At 51.6% G+C, this 15,021-nt stretch overlaps 1 protein-coding gene across 1 annotated transcript in view; it reads left to right on the top strand.

The window, feature by feature from the left end:
* Window positions 1-13,675, top strand: part of SFRP1 (secreted frizzled related protein 1) — a 20,833-nt gene extending 7,158 nt beyond the window's left edge. Inside the window, exons 3-4 of the mRNA XM_008633471.2 lie at window positions 3,681-3,758; window positions 9,856-13,675. Of these exons, the coding sequence (XP_008631693.1) occupies window positions 3,681-3,758; window positions 9,856-10,178 (401 nt within the window). The 3' untranslated portion in view covers window positions 10,179-13,675. The remainder of the gene's footprint in view (window positions 1-3,680; window positions 3,759-9,855) is intronic.
* The last annotated feature ends 1,346 nt before the right edge of the window (window positions 13,676-15,021 follow it).

Here is a 15,021-nt window from a genome sequence, read left to right as displayed (position 1 = left end):
TGATGGCAGCACAGACACACTGGCTTGGCTTGTCCTTACTGATGCGATTGCTGGAGAAACCTTGTTGTTTTCCAGGAATACTCTAAATTAATATGTCCTATGTGAACCTGGACCCTTGGTCAAGACTGCAGCTATGTCCTGTGTTGTAGGTACAAAGGTTGCTTTTATTTCCCCAGGGACTTGCAGCCAAGCGTGCTCCTGGGGCAGCTGGGTCTGAGCTGCCCTTTCCAGGGTCCGAAATAGAGTCTGAGCTGTGTGCAGCTCATTCATTTTACAGACATTAATGAGCCAAGACCTGGGAACAGTTTTCTAAATGAGCAGCATCTGCCAGGTTTTCTGTTGTGTAGTTTAACAACTTTCTCTTAACCTTTTGGACCTGTCTTGAAGGCAGCACTGGGGTGGGACACTACTGCTTTCTTTTGGTGCCTCAAACAGTTTGGAGTGAAAAAAGAAAACTCCAACTTAATTGCAAGCACTGCTGTGATGTGAACCAGCACTGCCGGATCTCCTGCTTGCCACAGAGGATCTGCAGATGGCCCATAAGGTACCCGTTACTTTGGCTCTGGTACTGCCACCTCCTGCAGATGCAGAGTTATTCTGGGTGACCTGCAGCTCAGTCCTTGTCCCTGGGCTGGCTGGGTACTTTCTTCCACCTGGGTTCTGCTATGTGTACCCTGCCCATGGTTTGCCCATGTTTTCTGTCAGCACCAACTCCTGGAGCCCCCTTGCTCTTGGGCACAGGGTGTTTCCTGTTGATTCAAAGAGGGTCAGAACTAAGCAGTGTCCCCCCCCTTTTCTCTTGGTACTAATAAGAACAAACCCTTTCAGTATTTTTCCCCATTAACACCTTGAAATTGGAATTTGTTTCTGCCTCTCAAAGAGCTGACCTGCTGAATTCCTTTCTCCTTAAGCACAGGCGGTAAAGCCTGCAGGCCCGCAGGATGCATCAGGGGAGTTGCAGATTAATACAGCATTACACATTCCTTCTCTTGCCCCTGGAGTAAGCTGGCTCTACAGCCAGGCATTGGAAAATGGTCAGCAGGGAACAAGTGAGCTGGAGGCAGGCTGAGGTTGTGCTTGGAGTTGAGCCGTCAGCTGCAGCAGATGGGCCCCAGCCAACCTGCAGTGGGCCCCGAGGATGGGCTGGAGATGTCTGCTGTAGTGCCTCAGGAGGGATGGGAGGGTTTGCAGTTTTCAGGTAGCTGTGGCTCCACAGAACAGCAGTTTCCTTGGGGCACAGAGCTGTGTAGAAGCTGGCTGGCCCCCAGCATTTGTGTTCCTGACTGTAGTGTGATGTGGTGACGCAGAGTGGAGGACAATTTCTCTTCCCCCTGACAGGGGACAGTGCTTCCTGCAGTCCTGTTGTGCTGTGAAAGGGCTGCAGGAGGCAGGACTGAAGGATGGGTTGATTTACATTGGATATAAGGAAGAAGTTTTTTGCAGTGAGAGTTGTAAAACACTGGCACAGATTGCCTAGAAATGTGGTGGATGCCCTGTCCTTGGAAACATTCATGGTCAGGTTTGGTGAGACTCTGAGCAACCTGATCAAGTTAGGGCAGGGGGATTCTGCATGGGCAAAGCTGCTGCCTGTGGGAGGGGCTACCCAGGGGCTCCCAGCTCCAGCCCACAGGATGGCTGCTGGCTCTGGGCCCTGGCACAGCAAGGCAGGGGTCCCTGCCACCTTGGGTGTGTTACAGCCTGTTCAGGGGCTGCTGGAGCATAGCTAGAACAAAGCCTGTATTTGCACCAGGGAACAATGAGTATTATTTTCCATTTTTGTTTGCTTTTTTTTATTTTTTAATTGGCTGCCTGGAAAGCTCATAGAATGGATGCAGCGGTGGCTTTCGTGTTTGTCTGGCTGGTGCAGGCCTGGTCAGCCTCCTCATGTGCACTCCGGCTGTTGAGGCAGATTGAAGTGCTTGGCACGGCAGGTACCCCCCGCTTGTTCCTGATGCACAGTGATGAACTGCTGGCTCTGCAACAGATGGAAGGCTGGGCCTGTGTCACCTTCCTATGAGCACCCTCTCTCCCTTGTCATGAGCTCATTAAATGGGCAGCCTGGAAAGAAATATTCTGACTGCTGATTTTAAAAATAAAGTGTTAGGGATGTCATCATATCTCCAGAGGCTGGCTTCTCCCTGTGTCACTCTGAGTTAGATGGTGATAGTGGTAGTTGCATGTTAGGGTTCTGGAAGAAGAGGTTATCCAGATGATGGGCAGCTCTCAGAGGTACAGAGTGGGACTGTGGAGGTGGATGTTGGTGCTGTGAAGGCTGACTTGTGACTTGCACATAGGAGCGAGTGGAAGGCCAATTGCACTGCATGTGTGATTAATAAAGTCATGGTGCATGTCCCCGGGAATTAGCATTTGGCACAGAACAGATTTGGGGGTGGCGAAAGGGGAAGAAGAAGCCACAGAAAACAAATGTCTCGCCTGAATCCCCATGGGGCATCTGTGGCTGAGGAGACATGATGCTATGGTCCTGGCTGTGCCTCCCTCGCCAGCCGTGCTGGCTCTGCACCCCTCTTTCTGGGACGCCTCTCTGCCTTTTCGGTCCAGCAGTGCTGTGGGTTTGCTGGCCTGGCTGAGGGCTGGAAGGCCATGAGTGCTCAGTTTACATGCAGGGACTGGCAGATGTTTTGCTGTAGTGTTGTCCCTGAGAATAACTCCCTTGTGTGGGAAGAGCCCTCCGTCTTGCTGGACCAGGAACAAGCAGCATCTCCCAGCTCAATAAATTCATCTGCCAGTAGCTCAAGTCTATGTCTGTGCTGCTGGGTGGTCTCTGCTCCAGCTGCAGATGGGAACCTGGAAACAGATTCTTACTCTCTGGGTGAAGTGAGCTTTCCTCCCAGGACAGATCCCAGTGAAATCCCCTGGGCTGGTGTTTCCCGAGAGACAGATGTTGGCCACTGCCAGCGACTGGCAAGCAGAGATGGCTCTGCTCTGCTGGAGCCATGAGCCTGCCCTGGGCTCAAAACAAAAGAGAGGATGACCAGTCTTGGTGGTGGCGGCACCCGCAAGAGCTGTGCGGGTCCGTCCCCAGCCAGTGCTGCTCTGGGGCAAAGCAGGAGAGAGGGTGGTGAGGGGCTTCCTGAGCACTGCCTGGGCAGTCTGTGGGATGATCTCTAGTACCGAGGGGAACACTGCACTGAACTGGGCTGTCGCAGTCCTGAACCCCCTTGCCTGGCACCAGGGTAGTCCCTTGGCACTTGAGCCATCTCTGGACAGCATCCTCCTGCTGTGCCGGGGTTTGGGCATTGTGTGCCTGCCTTGGCATGACACGGGGAGGGAATGTCAGCAGGCTGTGGGCCATGCCCCTTGGCAAGCGGCTCCCCTCAGCTGAGTGCCTGGCCCTGAAAACTCCTCTCTTTGCCAGTGCTGTCCTTTTGCTCTTAGCAGCTGCCTACCCCTGCCTGTGGCTGGCCTTGGGGTCACTGACGGCGTTGGAGTGGGGCTGGCAGAAGGCTACCTGTGGCCAGTACTGCCATGTAAGCCAGTGGATGGTTCCTTACACCCAGTAGGGTGTTGTCCCACAGAGCTGGGAGCCTGTGGGAGGGTGCATGGGCACGTGTCCCCCTCGAGGGTGGCAGTCTGACAGCATGGGCAGTCTGGCTCTGTGGTACTACTTGTTCTGGCTTCTCGCCACCTCTCAATTGTCTTAATTTCTTTCCTCTTGCCAGGAACAACTGTGTGTCCACCTTGTGACAACGAGATGAAGTCAGAGGCCATTGTGGAGCACCTCTGTGCCAGTGAGTTTGGTAAGAAGGAGCACTCTAGGCACGCGAAGGCTTCCCAGGTGGGCACGGAGCAGCGTGGCTCCTGTGTGGGCTAGATTGGGACTGCCACGTTTCCCTGCCTGTGGCACTGCTGGTGTGGCCTGCGATCTGTCCCCAAGGCCAGGCACGTGTGCCTCTAGATGTCAGTGTGGGTATGCGGAGGTGGGCATGGGAGGGGTCTGGTCTGGATGGGTCTGGGATGCGTCCAGCTCCCACAGCTGAGCGCACCCAGGGACAGAGATGGCAAGTTCTGGTGGCAGTGCAGGGCATCTCTCCTGCCCCTCCTGGGCACATTGGGCTGGGGATGGGGCAAAAGTTGTAGTGTCGGTTCTTTAGTGATCTTGGGGTGGGGAGAGGTTTTTAACTCAACCCTGGTGTTCCAGCTCTTGTGTGCTTGCAGAAATGATGCATAGCATGGACCAGTATTCTGCTTGCAAGCATGAAGAAGCAAACCAGCCTCCTTCTTCCCCAGATTGCTTAAACTGCTGTGTTTCTTTTGAGCGAAGTGATGCTGCTCTTGTCAAATCTAGGTGTAAAAATCCAAAGCCAATCCTTATCTAGCTAGGGCCAAGCAGCGAGTTAAAAAATGCAAAGCTGCTTGAAAGCTTTGTCCTAAATATGAGTGAGTGAGTCAGACAATCAGAGGTAAACTGAATTTCATTTAAAAAAAAAGACTATCACAAGGAAATATATTAGCTTTCTCAGATCAAACCCAGAATTAACTGGTTTTGACATCCTTGCTGGTGTATGTAACTTTCCCGGAAGATTATTAAAGGCATATTGAACAAGGTGTGCATTCCTGGGGGATTAGCACTTGAATGTGCCCTGTACTGGAGCGTGCTTATGCAAACCCAAACCTGCTCTGCATGCTGGTGTGTTACCCTTTCTGCTGGAAATGAATTCTCAACTCTCCTGCAGGTTTGGTATGCCAGAAGTTCTAAGTTCAGCTCAGGCTTTTTCTAACAGGGAAAAGCATCAACAGGAACACCCATGTAATAGTTTCCCAGGAATGTGCATACTTCTGGCTTGGCTGGGGAATGGAAGCAGACATTCAGTGCGTGGCCTGGTTGGGGAGTGGGAAGTGCTGAGCGCTCAGAGTTGGGGTGCTCAGAGCTCTGTTCTGGGTGGGCATGTGATGGGAGCTGAATCAGAGCTGCCCCTTCCCCACTGCACACACACGGAGGGACTGCAGGGAGTTTCCCAGCTGGTGGGGAGGGAGAAGCGGCCTCTGGGATCATACCTGGTTTGGATAGGAGCTGCCTGCCTGGGCTTGCAGTGATGCAGAGGCATTGCCCCAGTCCAGGGGCTGTAGCCTGGGGACCTCCATCCCAGAGAAGGAGCAAGGGGCACTGGCTGGTGGCAGCAGTGGATCTGGTGCAGGTGGGCCACTGCAATACCTGTCCCCTTGCCAGAGGCGTGCAAGGCGTGAGCCGAGGTGATGTCCTGCTGGTAAGCAAGTGCTGGGAAGGGAAATACAAACTTAACCGCATGGTTGTCATCAACTTCTGCTGCTAAATATCCTCCCGTGCTCTGGGACAGTTATACAACGGGGAGCAGAGGCCAAAGCAGAAGAATTCCCTACCTTGGCAGAGCAGCTTGGGACAGTGACTTGCCCACAGTGTAAGTTGTTATTGGGAAGGAAGGTGGTGACAGTGTCCAAAGGATGGAAATATTTCTTGGCAGATGTGGCCCATCTGTAGCCAGCTGGAGAGCAGGAGCACGGGATAGGATGCAATGCAGGTCCTACCTGTGCCCTGTGAGGGAAGGCAGTGTGGGGGTGAGAAGGACATCTCAGCAGAGGGTATGGCTAGTGGAGAAGGCATTGGCTTCAGGAAGTTTTTGCCAAACCACAGTGCATGGCCCTTGGATCTTTGTTTAGTCTTGGGGGGTTACTGTCATGGGGTGATTTCTCAAGGAAAGCTGTTTATCTGGCGCTATTATAAACTCCCAGACCTTCAGACTGAGGTTTCTCATGCACGTCCACCAAGGTAAACACTGGCAGCTGACAGGTTACAGATCCTCATCAAAGCCAGACATGTACAATAAATGTTTAAACTAACATGTGCTGCATGGGGCAGCTGTTGGTAGGTCTTGCCCTGATTCTTTTTACTGCATTTTTCTCTTGCATGCCAGCAGCTTATTACAGACGAGCTGACGAGCACTCTGCCCACCATGGATATGTGGCTGTGCCAGTGTTGGAGGTGGCTGTGTAGCAGCCCTGGTGTCCATCTAGAGTACAGTGCAGGAAGAGAGCTGTGGTGAGCTGTGAACACAAACAAGGCAGGAGAGGATCTTGGACAAGATGCTGGGGGTTGGAGGGGTGCTAGGAGACTGCCAGCCTCATGGTCCAACAGAACTCTGGGTTTGCCTTTGCGTGAACAAAGATGCTGGTTTGAGGCAGCTTGGCCACTTCTCTGAGAGTAAGACAACTTTGGGGTGGATGTCAGCAAGGGGTGCCAGAACCCTGGCCTGAGCGCAGAGCAGCACGGGGGCTGGATCGGGTATGTAGGGGTAACTGTGGTGTAAATTTTAGTGTAGTGCTGGTGTGCTGGGGCAGCGATGGATGCAAGAGGAAGCATGAGATTGGTCTCCAGTGCCCCCACAGCCGCCTCCCCCAGCTGCCCTGGGCTGCAGCCAGCGCTCGTTTCTTATTCCAGGAGTTCATTCCACGCTCTGTTTCTCTTAGTGATTTTATTTATTGTTTCTGCCCTTTCTCTGGGGTCTGAGGGGATCCTGCTGATTTTGCACTGGGGACTGCAGAACAATCAATACATGCTGTTTATTTTTTCTCTGTGACTGACAGGTCCTTGCCTGCAGCCTTCTCCTGTTACAGCCCTAATGTGTCTTCTGGCAGGTTTCTTCCTTCTCAGCGATTTCTAAAGGAAGGAAAAATGAGGCTGAAGGAACAGTGGAGCTTTCCCTTCTCTCACGTTCCCTTTCCTGCACATGAGGTGCTGGAGTGGGGCCCCTGCCCGTGCAGGCAGAACTGCAGAGATGGCGTTCTGGTCCCAGGCTGTCCTGTGCTGAAAAAGGGGGGTGGAGGGGCCAGTGGGGAACAGGAATGGTGCATGGTAGTGGGTTGTGAACAGAGTACAGGGGCTCCTGCTTTCAGCTGGCGACTGCCCCAGTACAGTGCCATCCTTGGAGAAGGTTTGCTGGAACATGTGTGTGTCCCATGAAAGTAAATGGTAAGAAGGTTTGTGGGTGGCATGTTGATCCTGCAGCCCTCTTGAGCCATTGTGGCATGCAGAGTGGCAGGGGCTGGTGCTGCCGCCAGTGCCACAGCTGATGCTGAAGCAACCTGTGGTTGCAGTGCAGCTGCTGGACTGGAAAGGTGGCACATGCTCCTGCTGAGGATAACTCCCCTGGGGTCAGCTCCTGCCTGGCAGCCACAGCTGAAGATTTAGTCTGTCTGAGCAAGCGTGTCCTGGGATCTCAGAGGCGATTCTGGCCCTTCTCCCACTTGGTGCTGAGACGGATTTGGTGTGGCATGAGGGGAGTGGAAAGGCCAAGGTTCCCAGTAAGGAAGCTGTTTGATCTGGCAGCTCAACTGGGTCTTGGAGCCAAGACTCAAAGCATCCCGCTCAAGCCTTTTGCCTGCTGCAGCAGCATTCCCAGGGTTGGGGAGATGCCAGGCAAGCTGCTGCAGCACCATGGTCTCCCCTGCCCAATGCCATGTTCTAGGAAAGCCGTAAGTTGGAAGCTGCCTCCCACTGCGTGGTGGTGAGCTCTCAGAGTGGGATGTGCATCAGAACGAATGTACCCTCAGGCACTGCTTTTCTGGTGTGCATGGGATGTGCCAAAGCTGTGTGTCCGGCCTGCTACCGTGGAACACAGCTTTCATACCTGGGAATCTCACCTGGAATGTGGGTTGGAGCTTAGGGAATATGGCCCAAGTAAAGTGAACAAAGGAAATTTGGGGAGCCAGGTCACAGCAGAGGATTGAAGGCTGAGCAGAGATCATCATGCTTGTGTGGCTGCTCAGCCTGCAACACCAAAGGCAGACGAAGCCTTGTGTCCCTGAGCCAGGCTGTGTTTACCTGGCCAGCACCACAGGCTCTTGCTGGTGACAAGGACATTGCTGCTGGGAGGAACAGAGCCTGACACAAACTATTTGCACTCTGGTCAGCCTCCTCCTTCATCCCCCTTGGTGTTGTCCCATCTTGGCTCTGTGTGCTGCTCTGCACGAGCAAGGTTTGGATGAGGTTTTGGTTTACATCTGGATTTATGGGTCCCCTGGGCAGCTCCCATGAACCTGCATTGCTGGCTCACAAACTGCTGTGTGCAGGGAAGGGAGGAGCTGCGAGCTCCCACAGCGCAGGATTACCAGGCCTTCTTTGTCTTCCGTGGTGTATGATACTTGGAGTAGATCAGCACCTCCACCAGCTGGCTGATACTTCTCTTCCTCTAGCAACGAGGACAAGGCTTTGCGGTGATCTCAGCAAAGCAGTTTGCAAACAAGCCATTTTGCAAGGCTTTTATTGTGCCATTGTAATGGTGTGTTACCATCCCTCCTGCCCCAGCCACCTGTGTGCTTAGTGCAAGGGCTCTAAGTCAGCATGGATAAAGGAAGTGGGGCTCGCATTGAGGGGCATTGCTGCTACTGCTGCCCAGTTGATGTCATGGAGCTTAGAGCTGCTTGAAAACTACTTACCTCATTTTCCAGATTTGTTGCAGACTGATCTGTTTCAGCATCTTTAGCTCCTTAAAGCTGGAGTCTCTTTAGCTCCTGAATTTGGAAAGCAGATGGAATGAAAATTTCACTTAGGTTTCCAGTCCTAGATTACTTTCCTGTACAATAACAGTGTAACATGACAGGGCTCTTGGCAAACCCAAGCGATGTTTTTGGCACAGGGACAGACAAACACCATTGCTCCTGTTGCCAAGGTAGTGGCTGGGAGCTCGAGGGTGATACTGAGTCTCTGCTGCCTGCTTGGGATTGTCACCGTGCTGTCCTGCTGCCATCTGCAGCTGGAGCGGTGAGCAGTGCTCCCATCCAGGAAGCAACATGTGTTTGCTGCTACATGTTCCAGCAGAGCAGGACTTCAAGGAATGATGCTGTGGGGACCCATCTCCCTGCCAGAGCCAGAGGTTCTTGTGGACTGCCTGCAACCACCCTGAGACTCTAATGAGAAGGGACAGCAGCCAACAAATCACCTCTCTGAGCACTAGTTATCTGCAGCTCTGAAGTTAAACTCCCAAACGATGAAAATATGTTAGCAATTTTTGGCCATATGTGCTTTTCCCCAAAAACAAGGCAGAGCCAAATGGCACAGAAATGATGTTTTAATGTACAACACATTTTCATCATTTTTCCCATGTATGCAAAATTCCTCTTCATGGTCATGGCAAAAAACCTTTTTATTTTGGGGAGTGGGGAGAGGGCGGGGAGGAGGGTATTGCAGTTAGCTCAGGAAAATGCTGAACCCAAAGAGGAGAGTATTTTCCATGGAAGTTGCATCAGACCAACTCCCCTTCTCCCAGGGAAGGTGCAGGCACATGACTGCATGCTGGGGTCTCCACAGGTCTGATGCAGAGACATCCAGTGCTTGGAAAGTTGTTTCACAGGCACCTGAGGGCTGTTGTGACTGCAAACAAATGCTTGAGAAGCCAAATTGACCTTTTAAATGATCCTTTCAAGAGTCTCTCCATGCCTCTAGAGCAGGGGAGTCACCTAATTTACTCAGCTAACATTTGTGCTTGGCAGCTGAACAAGTCCCCTCTCAAATGGAAAGTACTGGGTGCTTTGCTGAAGGAAGGGGAACAAAGAGGTCAGTGTTCTACCTTGGTGCTCTCCTGGGCATGGGGCAGCTCCACCTCAGGTGCAAGGGTGTGAGTGTCATAGTGGGCCAAATCATGGCCAGGGCAGCGCCATAGAGCAGGAGGATTCAGGAGCAGAAGAGGGAGAAGGAGAATGCAGGAGTGGAGTGGGGCACTGTGTGTCTGCAGTGGGACAGGGCATTGCTGCTGTCCCGGGGCCACGGCACTGCTGCCCCCTCAGCCTCACTCAGCAGAGGCTTTTTGCCGGTGGAGGCTGCTTAGGAGTTTTGTTTTTCCCCTCTCCTGTCTTGTTTTGCAGCTCTTAAGATGACCATAAAGGAAGTGAAGAAGGAGAATGGGGACAAGATGATCATTCCACGGAAGAGGAAGGCACTGAAGCTGGGGCCCATTCGGAAGAAGAACCTGAAGAAGCTGGTGCTGTTCCTAAAAAATGGGGCAGACTGTCCCTGCCATCAGCTGGACAACCTCAGCCACTACTTCCTCATCATGGGCCGCCAGGTGAAGACCCAGTACCTGTTGACAGCCATCTACAAGTGGGACAAGAAGAACAAAGAGTTCAAGAAGTTTATGAAGAAGATGAAATCACCCGACTGCCCAACGTTTCCATCCGTTTTCAAGTGAGGTCCTGGGTGGCGGGAGAGCCGCTGTCTGGACCTGGCAGTCGGGTACAGCGGCTCGGTCTCGCTGCTCTGCAGCAGGGATGCTGGAGCCAACCCTCCTGCTCCTCCATCCTGCTCCTCAGAGCTCCCTCACTGATCTCAGCCCTCCCACATCCCCGCTGCCGGCGTTTGCCTGATCGCCTGAGCATGTGATGCGTATGCACCAAACAGTGGCTGAGGTCACACACAATTTATGTCTGCAATGTCTAAAGACCTGTTATTGTACAGATATGTACAACCATTGAAATAGCAGCTAAAATAGCAGGTAAAGAGGGCAGGCAGAGGGGTGTGAGGTGATGTTAAGAGCTTGCATGCTTGCAGAAAGGACCCTCGTGACCATGTCACTCCTGTCTTCATGGCTGCAGGATTGCCCTGAATTCCTGTATGAACCAGAGCTGGCTGATTAGACAGAGATCCCATCCTCATGATCAAAGTTAATAAATGAGTAGTGGAGAACCCGTTACAAACTCTGATAAGAATTCCTAGTAGCTAATTGCCCTCACTGTAAAAAAAACCCCATTATAGTCTTAACCTGCTTAGTTTAAGCCTTAACCCTGTTTCCTTGTGGTGCCTTGATGGGCTGGAGCCCTCCCTAATCAGCATCTCTTGTAATGTCTCACTGGGTGCCTGCCTTGGCATCGCTGCGCCAGCTGAGCCCTTTTTGCCCAGTGCTGTGCTGCACCCAGGTAGCCTTTGAGTCTCCACACTGTGCCCAGTGTGTTGGTGCACTGGGCATGGGGACCAGGGGCAGAGGGGGCTCTCTGCCCCTACCTGTGCCTTTGGCCTTGTGCAGGCCCCTGTCTGCAGCAGCGTTCAGCTGCGATCCCCTATCCTCAGCCTGCCGTGGCAGTTCCCGTGCACAGCTGGCCTGAGCTGCTGCTGCCCAGACCTATCATTCCATTTTAAGCCCGTGCAAAGCTTCAGTTGCTGGCCTGCCCAGGGCTTTGGCTGGGGGGAGCTCATGGCCAGCTCCTCCAGCTTGTGTCACTCCCTCACTTTACCAGTGATGTTTTTATAGCTCCTTTAGGCTGCTGGCAAAGAGTGCAGAAGGCCAAGGACTTGTCCCTACGGAGCGCCGCAGGGAATGTATCGTCTCTGTCTTTCCCTCTTTGCCCTTGCTGTGGGACCCGTCAGTCTGGGGTTTTGTCTGTTTGATCTGTGACAACTTGGCTCTCTATCATTATATGTCTTTTTTGCCCTAATCGAAATGTCATGTTTGTATGATTTCAAATAGTTTATGAAAGACAAATAATATCTCACCCAAATGATTGCATTTATTGACCAAGCTGAAATTCATTATTCTGTTAATTGAACTAGTTCTCTTTTTCATAGACCCATACCACTCTGCATTCATTATCTTTCCTCCTTCCATTTAGTATTCTCATCCATCACCAATACTGTAAGAGAATGAATATCTGAGGTCTGAGATAATCCTGTTATATCACAGTTACGTGAAATAACAAATCCTCATTTTTGAGGTTTGAACCAAGCCCACTCAAAACTGGTGAATTAATTATTCCTTAGCTTGGGAGTGGTGCTTGCTCCCCACATGGGGACAGAGCCACAGGCTTGGTTGTAGAAGAATTCCATGAACTAGCCAAGTACTCTGAGGAATGATGTTTCACAGCTAACAGAGAGGTGGATTTAGGATGTGAACTTTGTAGAGTCCCCTAGGTTGTCTTAGACCACCATTTGTAGTAGTGTTGTTTCTTTATTGCAAAATTAATCATTGTAGATAATGTGCTTTATTAGTGAAGTAAAGAAATAAATAAACCATGGGCTTTAACATCACAGATTGATGAGGTGAAATGATGGAGAGGGCTGACATATCCAGCTGTGTGGGGAATGGAGTCAGGACATGATGAGCTGAAAGGCTGGTTATCTGTGAGTGCCCACAGTGCCCCTAAAAGCCCCGCTGCGATAGGGCAGGGAGCCTCTGTCCCTGCTGCCTCACCTTTCTGGGTGCAGCACAGCAGAGGATTGGCTCTAGCAGAGAGAACACTGCTGCTAAAATTGCCAAATTAATCCATTAAATGTGATTCCCCTAACCCCCCTTTTTATAAAGAGATGCTGTTTCCTAACCCACACTGGTGGCGTTTGGGGCTGCTGCAGCATGACTGGCTGTGGGTGTGCTGGGGGAGCCTGGCCTGGAGGCTGTCAATGGTCCCAGGGCATTGCAACAGGCTGTCCAGGGAAGTGGTGGAGTCACAGTCCCTGGAATGCTTCAAGGAATGATAGATGTGGCACTTTGGTTTAGTTGACGTGGTGGTGTTCAGCCAAAGGTTGGACTCAATGTTCTTGGAGGTCTTTTCCAACCTTATTGATTCCATGATTGCATGCCCACCCGCATGCAGCAGCTGTAGCAGGTTGCAGGGAGAGCAGGTGCCCTTCCTGGGAAGCTCCTGCTGCTTCAGCCAGCCCTGGCTGCAGCTCGCAGGTGGTTTTAATCAAAGTGATTGTCTGCCCACCTGTCAGGTGAGGAACTGCTGAGAGCTGAGAAGGTGCTGCAGCCCCAGCTGTGTCCTGAGTGCAGGGGAAGGTTTAAGAGCTCGGGCAAGCAACGAGTTCCTCAATGCACTTGGCCTGAGCCATTGGCTGCAGCAGTGTTGTCACTACAAGATCAGGTAAGGTCAGTGCTGTGGAGCTGCTGCTTGGGGTCTCCTTTTCCCAACTCAGAGCTGGTGCCTGGGGCAGTTTGAGAGCTGACCTGGGGCAGTTCAGGACCTGGGCTGAATTTGGCTCTGCTTTATGTGTCCCTGCATTTCACTACTGGTTCATCTGTGATCATTCAACAAAGTGAGAGCATCAGGTCGGTTTGAAGAGATGCAGGAAGCCAGGCAATGTGTTTGCTGAAAATTTACAAACTCAGGTCCTTTACTGGCTTCTTGTAACTGGCAGTTCCTGAAGTATTTTTTGGTCATGTAAAAAATGAGACTCGCAGTCAAACTGCTGCATGTGGGTGCCTTTGCTGTCTTCAGATTTCCTGTACTGCTCCCCAACAAAAAAAGTCTACTAAAACCTGAAATTGGTTAAGTATAAACTATGGAGGAAGCACCCAAGATCCTGGATTGTGCTTGTGTGGAGTCATGTGGAGCAAAGAGATGTTTACTGAAATGAGAAAGCACAAAAGTCTCCTTAAATCAGGCACCGTGTGTCTGCTAGCGTAGTGTTCCCAGAACAGAGAGAGGGGTGCTTGTGCAGTTCATGGATACACTTTACATTTTAAAATGTCAGATGCTGATTGTTACAATGAGTTCCAGTTTAAGTTACAAGCATGTGTATAAATGCTCAGTCTAAGACGTACTTTGTCCTGGGAGAGAACCTGAGTTTTGCCCTGCTGTGGGGTGTCTGTGGGACAGGGATGTGCCACCTCTGGGACACTCAGGCTTGCTACAGCCTGGGCTTGTCTGAAGTATGAATCTTAAATCCTAAAATAAAATGTCATCCTTTTGTGACTCAGTTTATCCTCCCAATAATGTTTATCCTCTTTGCTCCAGCATTCCTTCTGTTGAGTTCTGCCTGTCTGGCCTCCAGTTTGTAGTTCAGTTACAAACTAAATCGTTAAAACTAAAACACAAGAAAGTTTTCTTTCATGCTATACAAAAATTCATCTTCCATCCCTCAGTTAATTTTTTACATTGCTGGCAGTCTGTGTTCTGCTTTGACCGCTGCTGGGAAATGTAAGGCTGGGAAGAACAGTTGAGCAAGTGAGGAGGATTTGTTCTGGACAAGAGAGGATGCCAGCCTGGTGTGTCTGGTGTGGAGCTCTGTGAATGCTGTGCAGGATGAGGGGGTGATGCACTGGAGCTGTGCCAGGCTGAAGCTGGCTCGTCACCGACTCACAGGCAGCGGTTGGTCTGGCATCATCAGCCAAACATCTGCCATCCAGAGCTGGGTCCTGCTTTAATCAGCTGTTCCATAAGCAGGTAACCCAGGTGTGCAGTGAGAATAGCACAAATAACTGAAAAATAACAGAGTAAAAATGGAAATAACAGGCTCCTTCCCTTTGCAGGCAGAGGGAGCTGCGCTGACTGCGATCACTGCTCTGTGCAGTGCCAGGGGAAGCAGTGGATGGATCCCTGAGCTCCCTGTGGCTATAGATGGGCCCAGCAGTGAGGGGTTGCTGGGTGAACATGCAAGGTCTCAGCTCAAATGTTCTCTAAAGCCACAGTGAAACTCTTCTTCCCCTGCCCCAACACCAGAAACCTTGCAGAGAAAATGCTCCACTGTGTTTCAGAGGCTGCTCCTCCTTTCTCACTGTAACATGCTGGATGACCCTTAAAAAGGACACACATACACACATAATTAAAGCCACCCTGCACCCCAAGGCCAGAGTTGTGTTTGCAAACCGCTGTTCCCTGGCGCAGAGGCTCTTTTTTCCATCCCAGCCAAGCTCCGCATGCTGCAGTGGCACTGCCAAGGAGAAAGAGTTCCCTCAGACCCAGTGAGGAAAAACGTCTTCCAGTGCCTTTAGCAAGTGCTTTTAAAATCCCTGTTTTGCAAAGGAACAGACATTTTTTTATTACTGTTTCTTCCCCAGTAATCCCATCTGAGCCTCTGAGCGTGCAGCCTGTCGGATAAGCTGCTCCCTTTGGGCAGTCTGTAGGTGTCCAAGCCATGCTTGAATGTCTTCCTTGGAAGGGAAGTGGGGCAAGCTGGCAGCTCCTCTGCTCTGGAGAGCTTCTCACTGCAGCCAGACCCACGTGCAGGGTCCAGGAGCTCTCCGGCACGTGGCTTCTGAAGTAAAGCCCCATCCAGGAGAGCCTTGAGGGTCAACCTGTCAGGGTGGCCGGCTGCACCACGGT

Source organism: Corvus brachyrhynchos, unplaced genomic scaffold (genome assembly GCF_000691975.1).
Source record: "Corvus brachyrhynchos isolate BGI_N302 unplaced genomic scaffold, ASM69197v1 scaffold150, whole genome shotgun sequence".
NCBI lineage: Eukaryota > Metazoa > Chordata > Aves > Passeriformes > Corvidae > Corvus > Corvus brachyrhynchos.
This window is presented reverse-complemented; position numbering and strand designations above follow the sequence as displayed.